The sequence below is a fragment of the Staurois parvus genome, unplaced genomic scaffold (genome assembly GCF_062004578.1).
Source record: "Staurois parvus isolate SC_StPar_1 unplaced genomic scaffold, SC_StPar_1.0 ptg000203l, whole genome shotgun sequence".
In the NCBI taxonomy this organism is placed as follows: domain Eukaryota; kingdom Metazoa; phylum Chordata; class Amphibia; order Anura; family Ranidae; genus Staurois; species Staurois parvus.
In genome coordinates, this window is record NW_028317999.1 from 1,663,242 (window position 1) to 1,678,991 (window position 15,750).

The 15,750-nt window shown below is 41.0% G+C and overlaps 1 protein-coding gene across 1 annotated transcript in view; it reads right to left on the bottom strand.

Annotated features, from left to right (window-relative positions):
* Positions 1-15,750, bottom strand: part of ASXL3 (ASXL transcriptional regulator 3) — a 105,336-nt gene that overhangs the window by 34,122 nt on the left and 55,464 nt on the right. Inside the window, exons 6-7 of the mRNA XM_089678351.1 lie at positions 11,531-11,694; positions 7,025-7,121 (exon numbers count right to left, since the gene is read on the bottom strand). Of these exons, the coding sequence (XP_089534477.1) occupies positions 7,025-7,121; positions 11,531-11,694 (261 nt within the window). The remainder of the gene's footprint in view (positions 1-7,024; positions 7,122-11,530; positions 11,695-15,750) is intronic.

The following is a 15,750-nucleotide window of genomic DNA, read 5'->3' on the forward strand; positions in this document are numbered from 1 at the left end:
AGGAACAAGAAAGAATAGTCTCCAGACCAAAGCCAAATAATAGATTGCCTTGAAAATGCAAACCACAAAGCTTGGTTTTTGAAGAGAAATCTCCCTCCCAAGCTTTGAGCCAAATGGCTCTGCGAGCAGAGTTCAAAAGTGCTGCAGTTCTGGCTGTAGTCCTAACAGACTCCGCTGCAGCATCCACAAGGAAGGCCACTGATTTGGAAATGAGTGTCAAGGCTTCCTGGACCTGAACGATAGGGGTGTCTGAGGAGAGAAGTTTACCCAGCTTGTCCACCAAGACATCCAAGTTCCTGGCCAAACATGTAAAAGCAAGGGCTGGACCAAGTGAAAAAGCTGACGTTTCCCCAGGCTTTCCTTAGCAATGACTCTGCCTTCCTATCCATCTGGTCTTTAATAACCCGTGTCTTCAAAAGACAAGTCAGCATTCTTGGAGATCTGTGAAAGGGGGGCATCTAACCTGGGACATTTAAAGAATATCTCCTCCTCTGGACCAAAAGGAAATCTTTGTTTATGACCCCTGGAGAGAAACATCTTTCTTTCTGGATCTTTCTGTTCTTTAAGGATCACATTCCTAAGAGACTTGTGTACAGGAAATGTCCTATCTTTTCTCTCCTGTAATCATCTATACATTACATCTTGAACAGATTGAGGAGGGAAATCCTCTGAAATCTTCTCAGATGTATAAATCGCCTTCAGAAACTGATCTGTCTCTTCCACCGGAAAAAGCAATCTGCTGGAGTAATCTTCTTGTGCATCTCCATCCCTCTCCTTTGAACTTACTTCCCCAGAAGACCGGGGAGACCCTTCCTCTTCTTTTGAATTGGACACCGCATGAGAAATATGTGTATCCATGGACAGGAAAACAATGGGAGTGTGTTCACTAGGAAGGGAAGCAGCCTGAGATGTAGAAGGCTCTTCAGAAACAACAGACCTTCCAGAGCACAAAGTGGAAATCATTTCTTATCGCATAAAGTTCTTACTGAAGGAGACAGAATCTGAACCAGCAACATATAAAATACATTTCTCACAAATCTTTTTAATGTATCAGCCACAGCTCCCGAATCTCTTCCTAGATCTGCAAGCTTCCTAGGGAAACTAAAGAGATAAACATCTAAAGCTTAGAGGGCCCTCTCAGTGATCCCCATCTCCCCCCCTCTCACCATCCTTCTAACCCAGGTCCAGCTTTCCCTTACCTGAGCAGCAGGGGGCTTGGACCCTTCAGTGGAGGTGTCTGGCAGGCCAGCTGGCTTAGCCTTGGGAGGGTCCGCTTTTGGATCCACAGCATCTCCTTCCTGCATGCTCATTGTTGAAGACCACTGCGCTGTTACTCAGAACTGCCTGGTGCCAGTGTTCTTTTCCCCCCAAGCAGAACCAGCCTTCCAATGTAGTAACAGTGCCTCCTGTTTAAAAATGGTGCCTCTGAGTGTCTCTGTCGACCAGTAGTGCGTCATCACGACGCCGGAAGTACCGACACCCCCATCTTGGTACACCTAGAAGTGACGCATGACCACCATCTTGGAGGAACCTGGGAGAAGAACCACGAGGGCTACCAGGAGGGGAAACAACCACAAAAGGGACTTGCAAATGCTCACACTACTCCAGCCTCCAATGACAGATATCCTGTGTCCCCGGGAGCACCACTGCCTGGTACCATGAGGAGCTTCTGGAGTCGGTCCACAGATGAGGGGACCAAGATCCAGGTAAAGAGACTAAAATCCTCTTCATGCCTAAAGAAACTTCCCAAGGCTATACCCACAAGCAGGCTAGTCAGGAAAAAGAAGGATTTGGCAGATAACCACAATTACCCATACAGGATAGGAAAATAAAAAAAAGACTAGCGATGTGCTCAGCTGGAGGGTTGGAAACACAATAATTACTGAAGACGAGTAGGAGGGAGGGGTTTTTAACTTTTCTCGTTATTGTGTTTCCTGTAGAGGGTGGAGCCAGTATCTCTCATGTAGCCATCCTGGAAGACACTTTGGGAGATATATATATATGGCAGAGAAACAGCAACACACTGGTTTTCCCAAAGAAAAGCAGTGCAGGGAAGGCATGTCAGCAGAAGTCTGACCACTGCAGTACAGACATGCTGCACTCCCAAGTGGAATGCAAAGAAGCAAATTGACCACACAGAGATGGATGTGCTTTCATGTCCTAGCATGGTCAGTTTGAAACAGAAAAGCAAGGGTACTTGCAAGGTCACTAGGTATTTCACACAAAAGAAGCTATGCAAAAAAAAAAGAAGACATTTTAATACAAGTATATGGTAACACAGACACATATGGGAGATATGAAATGTTGGAGTAACATACACTTTAAAAGGAACTTCTACCTAAAATTAAGGTATTTCATGGAACAGCATGTTGGACCTACATATACGTCAAGGCATTCTGGTAAGGCTGAAGTTTAGCCTTAAGGAGCTTTCTTATGCAACCAAATTGTCTACACTTCCTTCATATGCAGCAACACAGTCCTACTTCTTTCCTGCACTGATCCTACTATAAAGGGTCCACAGGTGCAATTAAACCAAATGCATCACAGCTATGATGAACTGATATCATAGCTTTATAATTCTATATAAGATAACTCTTAGTTGTGTGATATCATGCATATGTTTGGGCTCAAGCAAGTCAGTGCAAGACAAATATGGGAAGATCTCTTTCCCCCCACTTAATTAAGATCCAGATCCAGAAAAAACATCCCCTCTCTGCCAAATCCTACATTGGCTTGACTAAGTTCAGCCATGGTAAGGTGGCAAACCCATTCAACATAAAATTTTTCTAGGAGAAATATAAGGACTGCTAAGGTTGACTACCTCCTAAAAGTAATTGTTGAAAGGCTGGTATGTTTATCCTCTGGCTTTAAGACTCTGTGTCACTGGCCAAGAAAAAGAATGAATATGTGGAAAGTCAGAGTAAGGAGTTTAGGTATTGAGGCAAGACTCAGCATGAGAGCTAGGCCACTAATAGTTGCAAAAGGAGATGATAGCAATGGCCTGCATCAGAAATCACACTTTACCAGCCTAAATTAGACACCCCCCCCAATAATAATAATAAAAAAAAGTATTTTTTTAAAAGATTATCCATACTTGAGCCACTACTACTTGAATCAGGTGAATCTGTCCCTCCTATAGTATGCTTATCAACCTGAGTGTGATTTACAGTAATTGTACATGAAACATTTTCAATATTCAGGTAAACCATAAAAATGATAAAAAATAGGTAAGGCTATTCGAATCACGCCCAGCATATAGCAAGAAAAAAAAAATTAAAGGTTGTGACACCAAGAGTCCTAAATGTAATAAAATAAATCTAATTATGCATTGCATAATACATTTCTAACAAACCCTATTACTATTTAAGAGATACTGTTTACTTCTCAAGTAATTTTTATGAGAGCTCAGCTACAGCAGAAAATAAGAAGATTTGAAAACAAAGGCCCAACTTTGGGGCCCTGCTCCAGCATGCTGTACAGTCTCTGTGCAGGCATTCCTCTTGCAGCTTTGCTAGTGGCACTGACCTTCTTTGGTGCCAATCAAATTTTTTTCTGAGAAAAAGCCAGTGGCCATGCTACTTCTGATGCTACCAACATAACTCACATTTAGTTTAGGAAGCAGTGGGGGTTGGGAAGGTATTGGTCAACATGAATAATTAATATCACATTTAATATATATTATATTTTTTACAATTTGAAAAGTATCTGTATACACACAGAATACGGAGATTTGCAGAATACCTCATAATTACACTGTGTACAAGCCACCAGAAATACACACATTTATAAGAGAAGCATTGGTTAAAATAAAAAAAAATATATATACTCACCTAGGTGGATGCAGCATTGATCTGATGCTGCATGTGTTCGCCGCTGGGTCTGCACTGAGAACTGAGCAATCAAACACTGCTGATCGCTCAGTTCTCCCCCTCCGCTCTGAGCAGAGAGCTATTGGTGTCATTCACTGGCTCACAGCTCTGCCCCTCCAGCTCTCACTGGAGAGCTGGATTGTTAAAGGTGCGGTAAGGGCTGGCTCAGGATCCTGGCGGATCGCTGAGAGGCAGGTGCTGGGTCTGGGATGTCAGCCGACAGCGGGCTTTATCAGCTGTCAGCTGAAAACGGGTCGCAGGAGTGCAGAACAGACTGCAATCCATAGAAGTATAGCCAAAAGAGCTTTGGTTATACTTCTCTTTTAATGTATAACTATTATTTGTCATACGAAGTGAAAAAATGTTTAACTGCTAAAAATGTTTGAATACATTTATGTAACTTTAATGCAAGGAGATCTCTAACTTAGAATTCTCTGTGCTGTGCTTATCTGCTCCTATGTTTACATACAGTATGCTAGTTAAAAAAGTTATTACTTCTGTTCACCTCTAGGGTGCTGCTGTTAGATAGTAAAGCAGGTTCTGTGTCAGACTGGACATTATTATTATACAGGATTTATATATAGTAGCGCCAACAGTTTGTGCAGCGCTTTACAATGTAAGGGAGACCATACAATTACAATACATTTCAGTACAGAAGGGATAGGAGGACCCTGCTCATGGAGCTTACAATCTAAAGGAAGGGGCAGGTGGTACAAAAGCACATGGGCAGGCAGGCAGGATAAATGATCAAAATGTGATATCCGCGTTATAGACAAATCCCCAAATATATATTGAAGCAGCAACCTTACACCACCTTTATATCCTGAATGGGCATAAATGTGAAAACAACAATTTATTGGTGTGGCACTACAAAACACCCTCCACCTTTCTGCAACAACTCCTTAGTTCTGAGTGCTAAAAATGACTCTCGTGTAAATTTTAAAATTAATTGTGCAAAAAACCTTCGCGTGTGCTATAAAACACCTCCCCCCTCATCAATAGAACGCCTGTTACCCCAATATTCCTTGCATAGACCACCTTCTTTACATATATATAATTAGTGAACAAGCTACAATACACCTCCCCTTCTCTTGGACATACAGTATCTCACAGAAGTGAGTACACCCCTCACATTTATGTAAATATTTTATTATATCTTTTCATGCGACAACACTGAAGAAATGACACTTTGCTACAATGTGACGTAGTGAGTGTACAGCTTGTATAACAGTGAAAATTTTCTGTCCCCTCAAAATAACTCAACACAAAGCCATTCATGTCAAACCGCTGGGAACAAGAGTGAGTACACCCCTAAGTGAAAATGTCCAAATTGGGCCCAATTAGCCATTTTCCCTCCCCGGTGTCATGTGACTAATTAGTGTTACAAGGTCTCAGGTGTGAATGGGGAGAAGGTATGTTAAATTTGGTGTTATCGCTGTCATTCTCTCATACTGGTCACTGGAAGTTCAACATGGCACCTCATGGCAAAGAACTCTCTGAGGATCTGAAAAAAAGAATTGTTGCTCTACATAAAGATGACCTAGGCTATAAGAAGATTGCCAACACCCTGAGACTGGGCTGCAGCATGGTGGCCAAGACCATACAGCAGTTTAACAGGACAGGTTCCACTCAGAACAGGCCTCGTCATAGTCGACCAAAAGGGTTGAGTGCCCGTGCTCAGCCTCATATCCAGAGGTTGTCTTTGGGAAATAGATGTATGAGTGCTGCTAGCATTGCTGCAGAGGTTGAAGGGGTCAGCCTGTCAGTGCTCAGATCATACACCACACACTGCATCAAATTGGTCTGCATGGCTGTCGTTCCAGAAGGAAGCCTCTTCTAAAGATGATGCACAAGAAAGCCTGCAAACAGTTTGCTGATGACAAGCAGAGTAAGGACATGGATTACTGGAACCATGTCCTGTGGTCTGATGAGACCAAGATAAACTGATTTGGTTCAGATGGTGTCAAGCGTGTGTGGCGGCAACCAGGTGAGTACAAAGACAAGTGTGTATTGCCTATAGTCAAGCATGGTCGTGGGAGTGTCATGGTCTGGGGCTGCATGAGTGCTGCCGGCACTGGGGGACTACAGTTCATTGAAGAACCCATGAATGCCAACATGTACTGTGACATAATGAAACAGAGCATGATCCCCTCCCTTCAGAGACTGGGCCACAGGGCAGTATTCCAACATGATAACGACCCCAAACACACCTTCAAGATGACCACTGCCTTGCTAAAGAAGCTGAGGGTATAGGTTATGTACTGGCCAAGCATGTCTCCAGACCTAAACCCTATTGAGCATCTGTGGGGCATCCTCAAAGGGAAGGTGGAGGAGCGCAAGGTCTCTAACATCCACCAGCTCTGTGATGTCATCATGGAGGAGTGGAAGAGGACTCCAGTGGCAACCTGTGAAGCTCTGGTCAACTCCATGCCCAAGAGGGTTAAGGCAGTGCTGGAAAATAATGGTGGCCACACAAAATATTGACATTTTGGGCCCAATTTAGACATTTTCACTTAGGGGTGTACTCACTTTTGTTGCCAGCGGTTTAGACATTAATGGCTGTGAGTTGACTTATTTTGAGAGGACAGCAAATTTACACTGTTATACAAGCTGTACACTCACTACTTTACATTGTAGCAAAGTGTCATTTCTTCAGTGTTGTCACATGAAAAGATAGAATAAAATATTTACAAAAATGTGAGGGGTGTACTCACTTCTGTGAGATACTGTATATTCCTATGCAATGAAATAAAACAACCCCTGAGCAATGTATGTATAAAATACAAAATATGCAAATAAGTGCTTAGCAAAGTACTTAACAGTGCAGTCCTTATAAAGTGCTCATTAGAATAAAGTGCCATAATCCTCTGTGTGTGACACCCGTGCTCCCATCCTTGCAGGCAGGAGAAATGATTTCAGGATTTGTACCCAAGACTCAGATACTACAGGCCACGGTCATCTAGAACAGAATTTCTTGCAAACAAGGTACATAAGGGTAATTACACATTTGAGGTCCACATTAACTATTATCGCCCAGTATAAGGAATTAACATAGTTATTCTTTAAATAAACAGCTCCTAGATCAGATATCAAGTTCTGCAGCTGTGTGTATCAATTACATAGCAATATTAGCAGAATAAAAAATGACTTTTTACCTTCTGACAGTCTCTGCTTCCAGCCTTGCGCAGCATATGCAAAGAATTCATTATTCAGTGCAGAATTGCTAAGACGTAAAGCCCCATCACTTCCCATCTGGAAGGGGAACAGGAGAAAAGTTATGACTGAAATGCCCTTTTTTGTTAGCGAAAATGGTTTCTGTACGTTTAGCAAAAGGTCTGTTGACTATATTCAGAAATAAATGACCAACGCATAACATAATGCAATGATTAAATTTTCAGTTACGTAACTAGAGTATAAAAACAGGCAGTAATATATGCCATGTTGATATAGGTACATTTTTGTTTTAAATTATATTCGTAATAATACTAAATGTTAAGATTATATACCTTACATTCATATCAACATTGTGTGATGTTACCTGCAATCAATATACTCAGAAAAAATAAATAAATCAACAACATCCGTGGTAATATACACCAATCAGCCCTGACACAATAACCAACCACCATGCCCTCTCAAGGTATGAACTCCGCTAGACCTTTGAAGGTATTCTGTGGTATCTGGCACCAAGTCATCAGTAACAGAACCTGAAAGTTGTGAGGTGGGGTCTACATGGATCAAACTTATTTTTCCAACACATCCCACAGATGCTCATTTGGATTGAGATCTAGAGAATTTGGAGGCCAAGTCAACACCTTGAATTCATAGTCATATTTCTCAAACCATTTTTGAATTCATCTTACCAGGCCACCTTCTTTGATTGCTCCTGTGGTCCAGTTCTGAGCACTTTTGGATGTGGACATGGGTCAGCATTGGCACCCTGACAGATCTGTGGGTATGCAGCCCCATAGAAAAAAAACTGTGATGCACTATGTGTACTGACAACTACTAGAACTAGCATTACCTAGGAATTTGAGCTACAGAAGCTTTTCTTCTGGATCAGACTACACAGGCCAAACTTTGCTTCCCTCGTGCCTTGCCCACCCATGACCCTGTCATTTGTTTTCCTTCCCAGATCAGGAGAGTGCGGTGGATGATCGAGAACAGGTACAGTGAAGGAAAAAGGATTTGATCCCCTGCTGATTTTGAATGTTTGCCCACTCACAAAGAAATGATCAGTCTAAAAATAGAATGGTAGGTGTATTGTAACCCTGAGAGACAGAATAGCAACACAAAATTCCAAAGAAATGCATGTCTAACAAATTATGCACTGATTTGCATATTCATGAGGAAAATAAGTATTTGATCCCCTTCACAAAACATGATTTAGTACTTGGTGGCAAATCCGTTGTTGGCAATCACAGAGGTCAGACGTTTCCTGTAGTTGGCCACCAGGTTTGCACACATCTCAAGAGGAATTTTGGCCCACTCCTCTTGGCAGATCCTCTCCAAGTCTTTAAGGTTTGGTGGCTGATGTTTGGCAACTCAAAATTTCAGCTCCCTCCACAGATTTTAAATCAGATTAAGGTCTGGAGACTGGCTAGGCCACTCCAGGAACTTAATGTGCTTCTTCTTGAGCCACTCCTTTGTTGCCTTGGCCGTGTGTTTTGGATCATTGTCATGCTGGAACACCCATCTATGACACATTTTCAATGCCCTGGCTGAGGGAAGAAGGTTCTCACCTAAGATTTGACGGTACATTGCCCCGTCCATCGTCCCTTTGATGCGGTGCAGTTGTCCTGTCCCCTTAACATAAAAAGGCCCCCAAAGCAGAATGTTTCCACCACCATGTTTGACAGTTGGGATGGTGTTCTTGGGATCATAGACAGCATTCCTCCTCCTCCAAACACGGTGAGTTTAGTTGATGCCAAAGAGCTTGATTTTGGTCTCATATGACCACAACTCTTTCAACTAGTCCTCCTCTGCATCATTCAGATGATCAGTGGCAAACTTCAGACGGGCCTGTACATGTGCTTTCTTGAGCAGAGGGACTTTGCAGGCACTGCAGGATTTCAATCCTTGTCGGTGAAGTGCATTACCAATTGTTTTCTTGGTGACTGTGGTCCCAGCTGCCTGGAGATCATTGACAAGATCCTCATGTGTAGTTCTGAGAGGATTCCTCACTGTTCTTATGATTATTGACACTTCACAAGGTGAGATCTTGCATGGTGCACCAGACCTAGGAAAACTGACAGTTGTTTTGTGTTTCTTCCATTTGCGAATGATTGCCACTGTCCCTGACATCCTTGGACAGCTCTTTGGTCTTTGCCATGGTGGAGAGTTTGGAACCTGATTGTTTGATTGCTCCTGTGGACAGGTGTCTTTTATACAGGTAACAAAATGAGATCAGCAGCACTCCCTTTAAGAGACTGCTTCTAATCTCAGCTTGCTACCTGTACTAAAGACAACTGGTAGCCAGAAATCTTGCTGAATGATAGGAGATCAAATACTTATTTCCCTCATAAACATGCAAATCAGTGCATAATTTGTTAGACATGCTCTCTCAGTGTTGCAATACACCTACCATTCTATTTTTAGACTGAGCATTTCTTTGTGAGTGGGCAAACAATCAAAATCAGCAGGGGATCAAATACTTATTTCCTTCACTGTATATCACGCTGAGTCAAGAATTGGCGAACATGGATCACACAGTGCACAGATGCGTTATCGTGCAACAACATCCATTGTCCAGTGCTGTGCAACTCTGGCCGAACACAGCTGATGCATCATGCCAACCGTTTCAAAACTTCCTCGTAGAATGCGATGCTTACAGTTTGACCCACAAGAACAAATTCCTTATTAATGATGCCATCATTGTTGAAGAAGATGATCAACATCGTCTTGACCTTGAACTTTTGCAGGCAACTCTTTTTTGGTTGCGGGGAAAATAGTGAATTCCATTTCATCGATTGAATTCTGGATTGAACTGGTAGCACTAAGTCTCATCCCCTGTAAGGATGGTTCGCAGAAAGGATGGTTCCTGGTCACACATGGTAAGGAAATCTCCAGAGGTTTCCATCCGTTTTGCTTTCTGTTCGTCTGTCAGCTTGTGTGGCACAAACCGGGAACAGATCTTCTGCTTACCTAAATCTTCACGGATGATGGTTTGCACTGTGTCCTTGCTAATGCCCAATTTCTAGGGCATCATTTTTAGAGTCAGTCACTGATCTTGTGCCAGCATTTGTCGCACTTGCTCAATCATGTCTGGGGTTCTGCTAGTCAACGGCTGACCCGAATGTGGCTCATCCTCAGTCATTTCCTTCCCATTGTGAAAGCGTTTGAATGTCATAAACATATTTACATACGTGCACTCACACAACATGTACACTGACACACACAAATACATACATACACACATGCAAGCGTTTGATGATGCTTAATAAAACATAGGGATTAAAGCAAAAGTGTTATAGTTATAAATTATAGTTATAATCTAGGATGGCTTTCAGATATAGAATTCTGTCTCTATATAGATCGAACTTATTTGAAGCCCAAGAAAATTTGCTGTACAAGGTTACACAACAGGGCCAAAACAAAACAAAGTAAGATTTAAATACAACTGGTCAAGAGCATACCAAATGATTTTCAGGGTACAGGTTTGTACCTTAATACCGATGCTAAGGCTCTGTACTAGACAGGTGCACTTTAAGTCCTCTCCACACCAATGTCAAGCAGTATTCTGCATGTTGGCATACAGTATTCAGTGCGCCAAAAATGCTTTGTAAAAATAAACATTTGTTTTCTCTTTGATACATGGTATTTTTTACCTTTATTTTAGTAAATCATTTGGTAAATTATCTTTACAGCGTATCACACTGGTGGTAACTGGCCAGCATTGGATGCGCCTTGTCTAGCAGGGTAACTGCCTTGCTCACCTTTCTATATGGCAAAATATATTCTCCACATTCACAGGCAGTTGGACATAATATAGAAGGCTCCAGTTCTACTCTTTACCAGCTCAAAAGGGCTGGTACTATTGCCACTATAGAAAAAAAAAATGACTGCAATACAGGCAACACCACCAGATGCCCAACATTACTGTCAGTAGTAGTTTATAAGAATGTTTTAAAAGAGGTAAAAAACTGTTTACTTCAGAGCTTCTTTGCAGTCAACAAAAGAGGAAACGCAATTAAATAATTCTATGAATATGATCAAATGTTTTGGTCCTTAACACTCACTTAGAAACCATTATCTGAAGTCTAAATGAAATGTACTCTATTTGAAGTGCATTCACTGCACAAGCAGTTTTCTATCTTTATGTTTTCTTTGTTACTCACACAGCCTTCATAGCATGTACTAGAAAGAATTCAAGTAAATCAACCTTGAGATGCCGAGTAATTGTTAAGATCAATATATCTGGTGCAGTTTTGTTGTTCTCACTGCGATAGCTGATCCGAGTAGATCCGTAAAGAGAGCTTGTACAAGTATTTTCAGACCATTGTTAACGGTCTGTTCAACAGAATATTGAAGGTAGCGGCTGATAGTAAACAGCGCACAGTTCTACCTCACACAATTTGCAGCTTTTAAAATGTTTTCTCTATGAAATACAGGATAAAAAAAATAAAGACATACAGTGCTGCTATGCAAGTAGAAGAACTCACCTGTCTATCTACTTCCGGAAGTAAGAGCAGTAGGTACTGTTGAAAATGCTGAGGTAAAGATGCAAATGTATGCTTGTTTATTAAAGCCCTCAGGTTGGTGTTCACTAAAATTGATCCTGGTGTTTCAATGTCAATATCTTCTGCTTTGGTCCATTTCAAGTGCCCTGGCGTATGGAAAACAAAGTTAATAAGACTAATTACCGCAGGACACATGTATCAGTAGTTCCAAAATGTAGTTCTGATAGGCTTGATGGAATGGTGCAATCAGTCATTAAAAGAAAATGGTTTTACTTTGTTTTCACATGGATAGCACTGAAGCCGTGCTCAGCACATACAATACAGAGAGGACAGTCTAATCCCATTTCTTAAATCTTTGCATTAGCTTTGTATGGGTCAGCCTATTTCTGTAACTCTCTCCACCACAGCTATAATGGACCCAAAGCCAATCAACTTGATTACTGAAAGGAACGATGAATATTTTTCTACAGGAAAAAAAGCAATTTTGCCAAAGGTATGAATTATATCATCTGATAATATCAGCACAGTGGCTAAGTGCATTAGCACTTCCACCTAGTAGCACTAGGGTTGTCAGTTCGAATCCCAAACACAGCACTACATGCCTGGAATTTGCATATTCTGTCTTTGCCTGCGTGGGTTTCCTTCGGGTACACCGGTTTCTTTCCACACTCTAAAGACATGCTGATAGGGTAATTGGCTCCTGTCTGAATTGGTCCTAATATTTCTATGAATGTAAGTTCGGGACCTTAGATTGTAAACTCCTTGAGGGCAGGGATTGATGTGAATGCACAAACTATATAAAACGTGGCATAAACTGTTGGTGCTATATAAATCCTGCATAATAATAATAATACCAATATGTAAAGCTCTGCATCAATTGATGGCACTATACAAGTACTGGTAATAAACAATAAATGTTATGAAAATACTGTTTTTTCAAGCTGTTTGAAGTAAATCAGATACTACTCAGTGTTAAAGTCAATGAATTTGTACGAACGTGCCTTTTTAACAGGTTCAAGTCATCTATGGCTAGTTACCTCTTAAAAAACAAAACAAAAGTAAAATACTGCAGCTTACCAGCCCTTGGATATGGTGGCTGCATTTGTTATTTTCCCCTTTCCTAATCCCCTCAATACCATGTAATGGAGATGAACAAAGGAAGCCATGTTTAAAGTAGAGTTCCAGGCTAAAGTCTCAAAATGCTCCCTCGCCCTCCTAGCACCTATGCTGACAAACCTGTGCAAGAAATATTTATATACTTACCTATTTTCAGCCCGCTCTGGTCTGGTTACATAATCTGGCTTCCCTGCATCAGCCAGCAGTGGCTACACATGAGAAGCAGGGGAAACATTGAGGTCTATTAGACTCCTAATATCTCCATAAAGAGTACATGTCACATGGGATTTTGTTATCCCCTTGTGACAGCAACAAAGTTAAATAAAAAAAACAAAAACAAAAAAATAAAATGTATAAAAAAAAAAATCCCCACTACCCCGCACACACCCACAAATGCAAACAAGCACCCAGGGTGCGCACATGTATGCAAACCGCAATTACACCACACATGTGAGGCATCGCTGTGGTTGTTGGAGTGAGAGCAATAATTCTAGTGCCAGAGCTCAAATTAATTTTACCAAAACATTGGGTTTTATACTGTGTGTGTACTAAAATTCATTTTATTATTATTATTATTATGGTTGATAAACAGATGAGCAAATATCGTGCAACATAAAAAAAACTGTGACTGTCATCTTTTTATTCAACGGGGTCTCTTCTTTCAGAAAATATATAATGATCTGGGGGTTTAAATTGGGTGTACAGGCCGTCTGCGTGCAGGCTCCCGCTGCTGTAAATCATAGCCAGTGAGGAGGGAGTGGGTAACTGTAGAGCAGCTTCCAGGCACTCAGAAAGCAGTAATGCTGCCTTCTAGATGTCTGTTTTTTTGCTTTTTTCCAACTGGCCATTTTGCCTAAAACTAACTAGCCACAACTGCAAGGAAGGTGTTACATTTACATTGAATTCAATGGGCAGGTCGGACAGGCAGTGTCTCCTGTCAAACTCGACAAGCAGAGTTAAATTTGCAACAATGGCATGTTACGATCCCCTCTGGATGCCTTATTACGCTTACACTGGTGGTCAAGAGGAAATAAAAACCTGGCCAAACTGCCTTTTATTACTGTGTAAACAAGGCCTTACTGTTCCTGGGGTTTATGTCAAACTTATTGAACCTATCAACAATATTAAATAAATGAAAGACCCAACTTCTGCTCTGATGACAGTGTTTCCGCAAAAACCTAGTTCTACAGAAATTAATTTGTAGAACCTAAAGAATAAATCTCTTCTTCAACAGGATGTGTTTAACGCAAGTGTCTTTTTTTCCCCCCTTTCCCCTCTTTTTCTTTTCCCATGCTAAATGTTTATCTTCAGCATATATTTTCTATCTGCTATACCCTAATTTTCCTACTAGGGCTTTTCTTTTTATAGAATGAAACAGAAGAAGGTAAGTTGCCAGGAGACACTTTCTAGACCAACTTATATTTCTTTAGCTTTGTGATGTCATAAACCTGGGACAGAAGCATGATAGTTCTACTCTGTTACCCTAGTAACACATACGTCTGGTGCATTGATTATTTAATGATGTTAAATCGTATATGTCTTTTGCAGAACTACTGTAGGTTTAATTAGCACTGTGTTATTGTCTACTGTTCTTGTTTTAAAAGAAGGTCTTTTAAAATCTTTTTTTGAAATGTATATTAGCCCGAGAACATATATTTGGTATTATTTATTTACAGTAAGTCCCCAAAGAATCTATATAAAATAAGGTGCAACTCCACCTACAACTGGTGTGTATACACTGAATCTTTCAACAGTAGCTGTGGCCTTTTTTAGTCTCACTGGATTTCTTCAATCACAAATTTTTTACATGGAAACTTTTTTGGACAGTGGGACTCTGTGCTGGGGGCGGCCATTAACAGGACAGGAAGAGGACATGTGGAAGGATTTGTTTTTCCTCTTCCTTTCCTCTACTCCCTCCTTCTTGCTTCTTGCCATTTTTCCCCCCTCCTTCACCTTGTGTTTTGTTTCTGTTTTCCTTCTGGATTGATGTGGAAGGCATTTTGGGATAACAAGAATAGGAGAGGAGACTAAAGATATACCTTTGCTGTGATATATTGTAACTTCATGAGAAATTACCAGCAAGCCTTTACACATAAAACAGACTTGTCTGTTCTTCTCCCATGGGGTGGTTTGGTGTGGATGGTGGTCCCCAGGCCCATGATTCTAGTCTGGGGTTGATGTCTACAAAACGTGGCAAAATCCTGGCAATATATATATAAGATTATTTTTCTCTGTGAGCCATGGGTACATCATTCCACTCCCTCTCTTTCCATTTTCTTGTACAGCATGATTTGTCACTTATTAGTTACTACAACCTGTGATTAATCACAACTCTGCACTAAAATCAATGATTGTTCACAATGCGACTGATTTGAAGCATGTGCTACTGTCCCGTGTTCTTTAGGTAGTGATTTATCGCTAGCAACTTTAAGCATGCAACTGCATTATTAAAATGTACCTGTATGCTCTTAGCCATATTATCACATATGAAGATTTAGGCAGAGGCAGCAAAGCATTAAAAACATGGGAGGGCCTATACAAATTTCTAGAATGCAACAAAGTGAGGGAAAGTAATAGAATGACTAGTGTTTTACTTAATGTAAAAATATGAAGCTGTGGTATAGCAATGAAGGGCACTGAGGAATAACTCAGTGCTCGATCAATCGACACAGTTTGCAATGTCTAGAGGTATATACAATGCACACAGGCAGACTTATTAGACTTTTTGAAGCTCTGTGAATATATTAGTACAAAACCTATAAAAAAAAGTCCATGTAACTAGGGCCCAGTTTCCCCAGTAAAATCAGCAAACAGAAAGACAACAGGTCCCTATCATTCCTTATTATTACTTTAGTCGAATCCCAACCACAACACTACCTGCCCTAAGTTTCCATGTTCACCCCAAGCAGGTTTCTTTGGGCACTCTGGTTTCCGCCTACACTCCAAAGATATGCTAGTAGGTTAATTGGCTTCTGTCTAAATTGGCCCTAGTATGTGTATGTATGAATGTGAGTTAAGGACCCTAGATTGTACGGTGCTTGAGGGTTAAGGACTGATATGAATGTACAAAATATATGTAAAGAGCT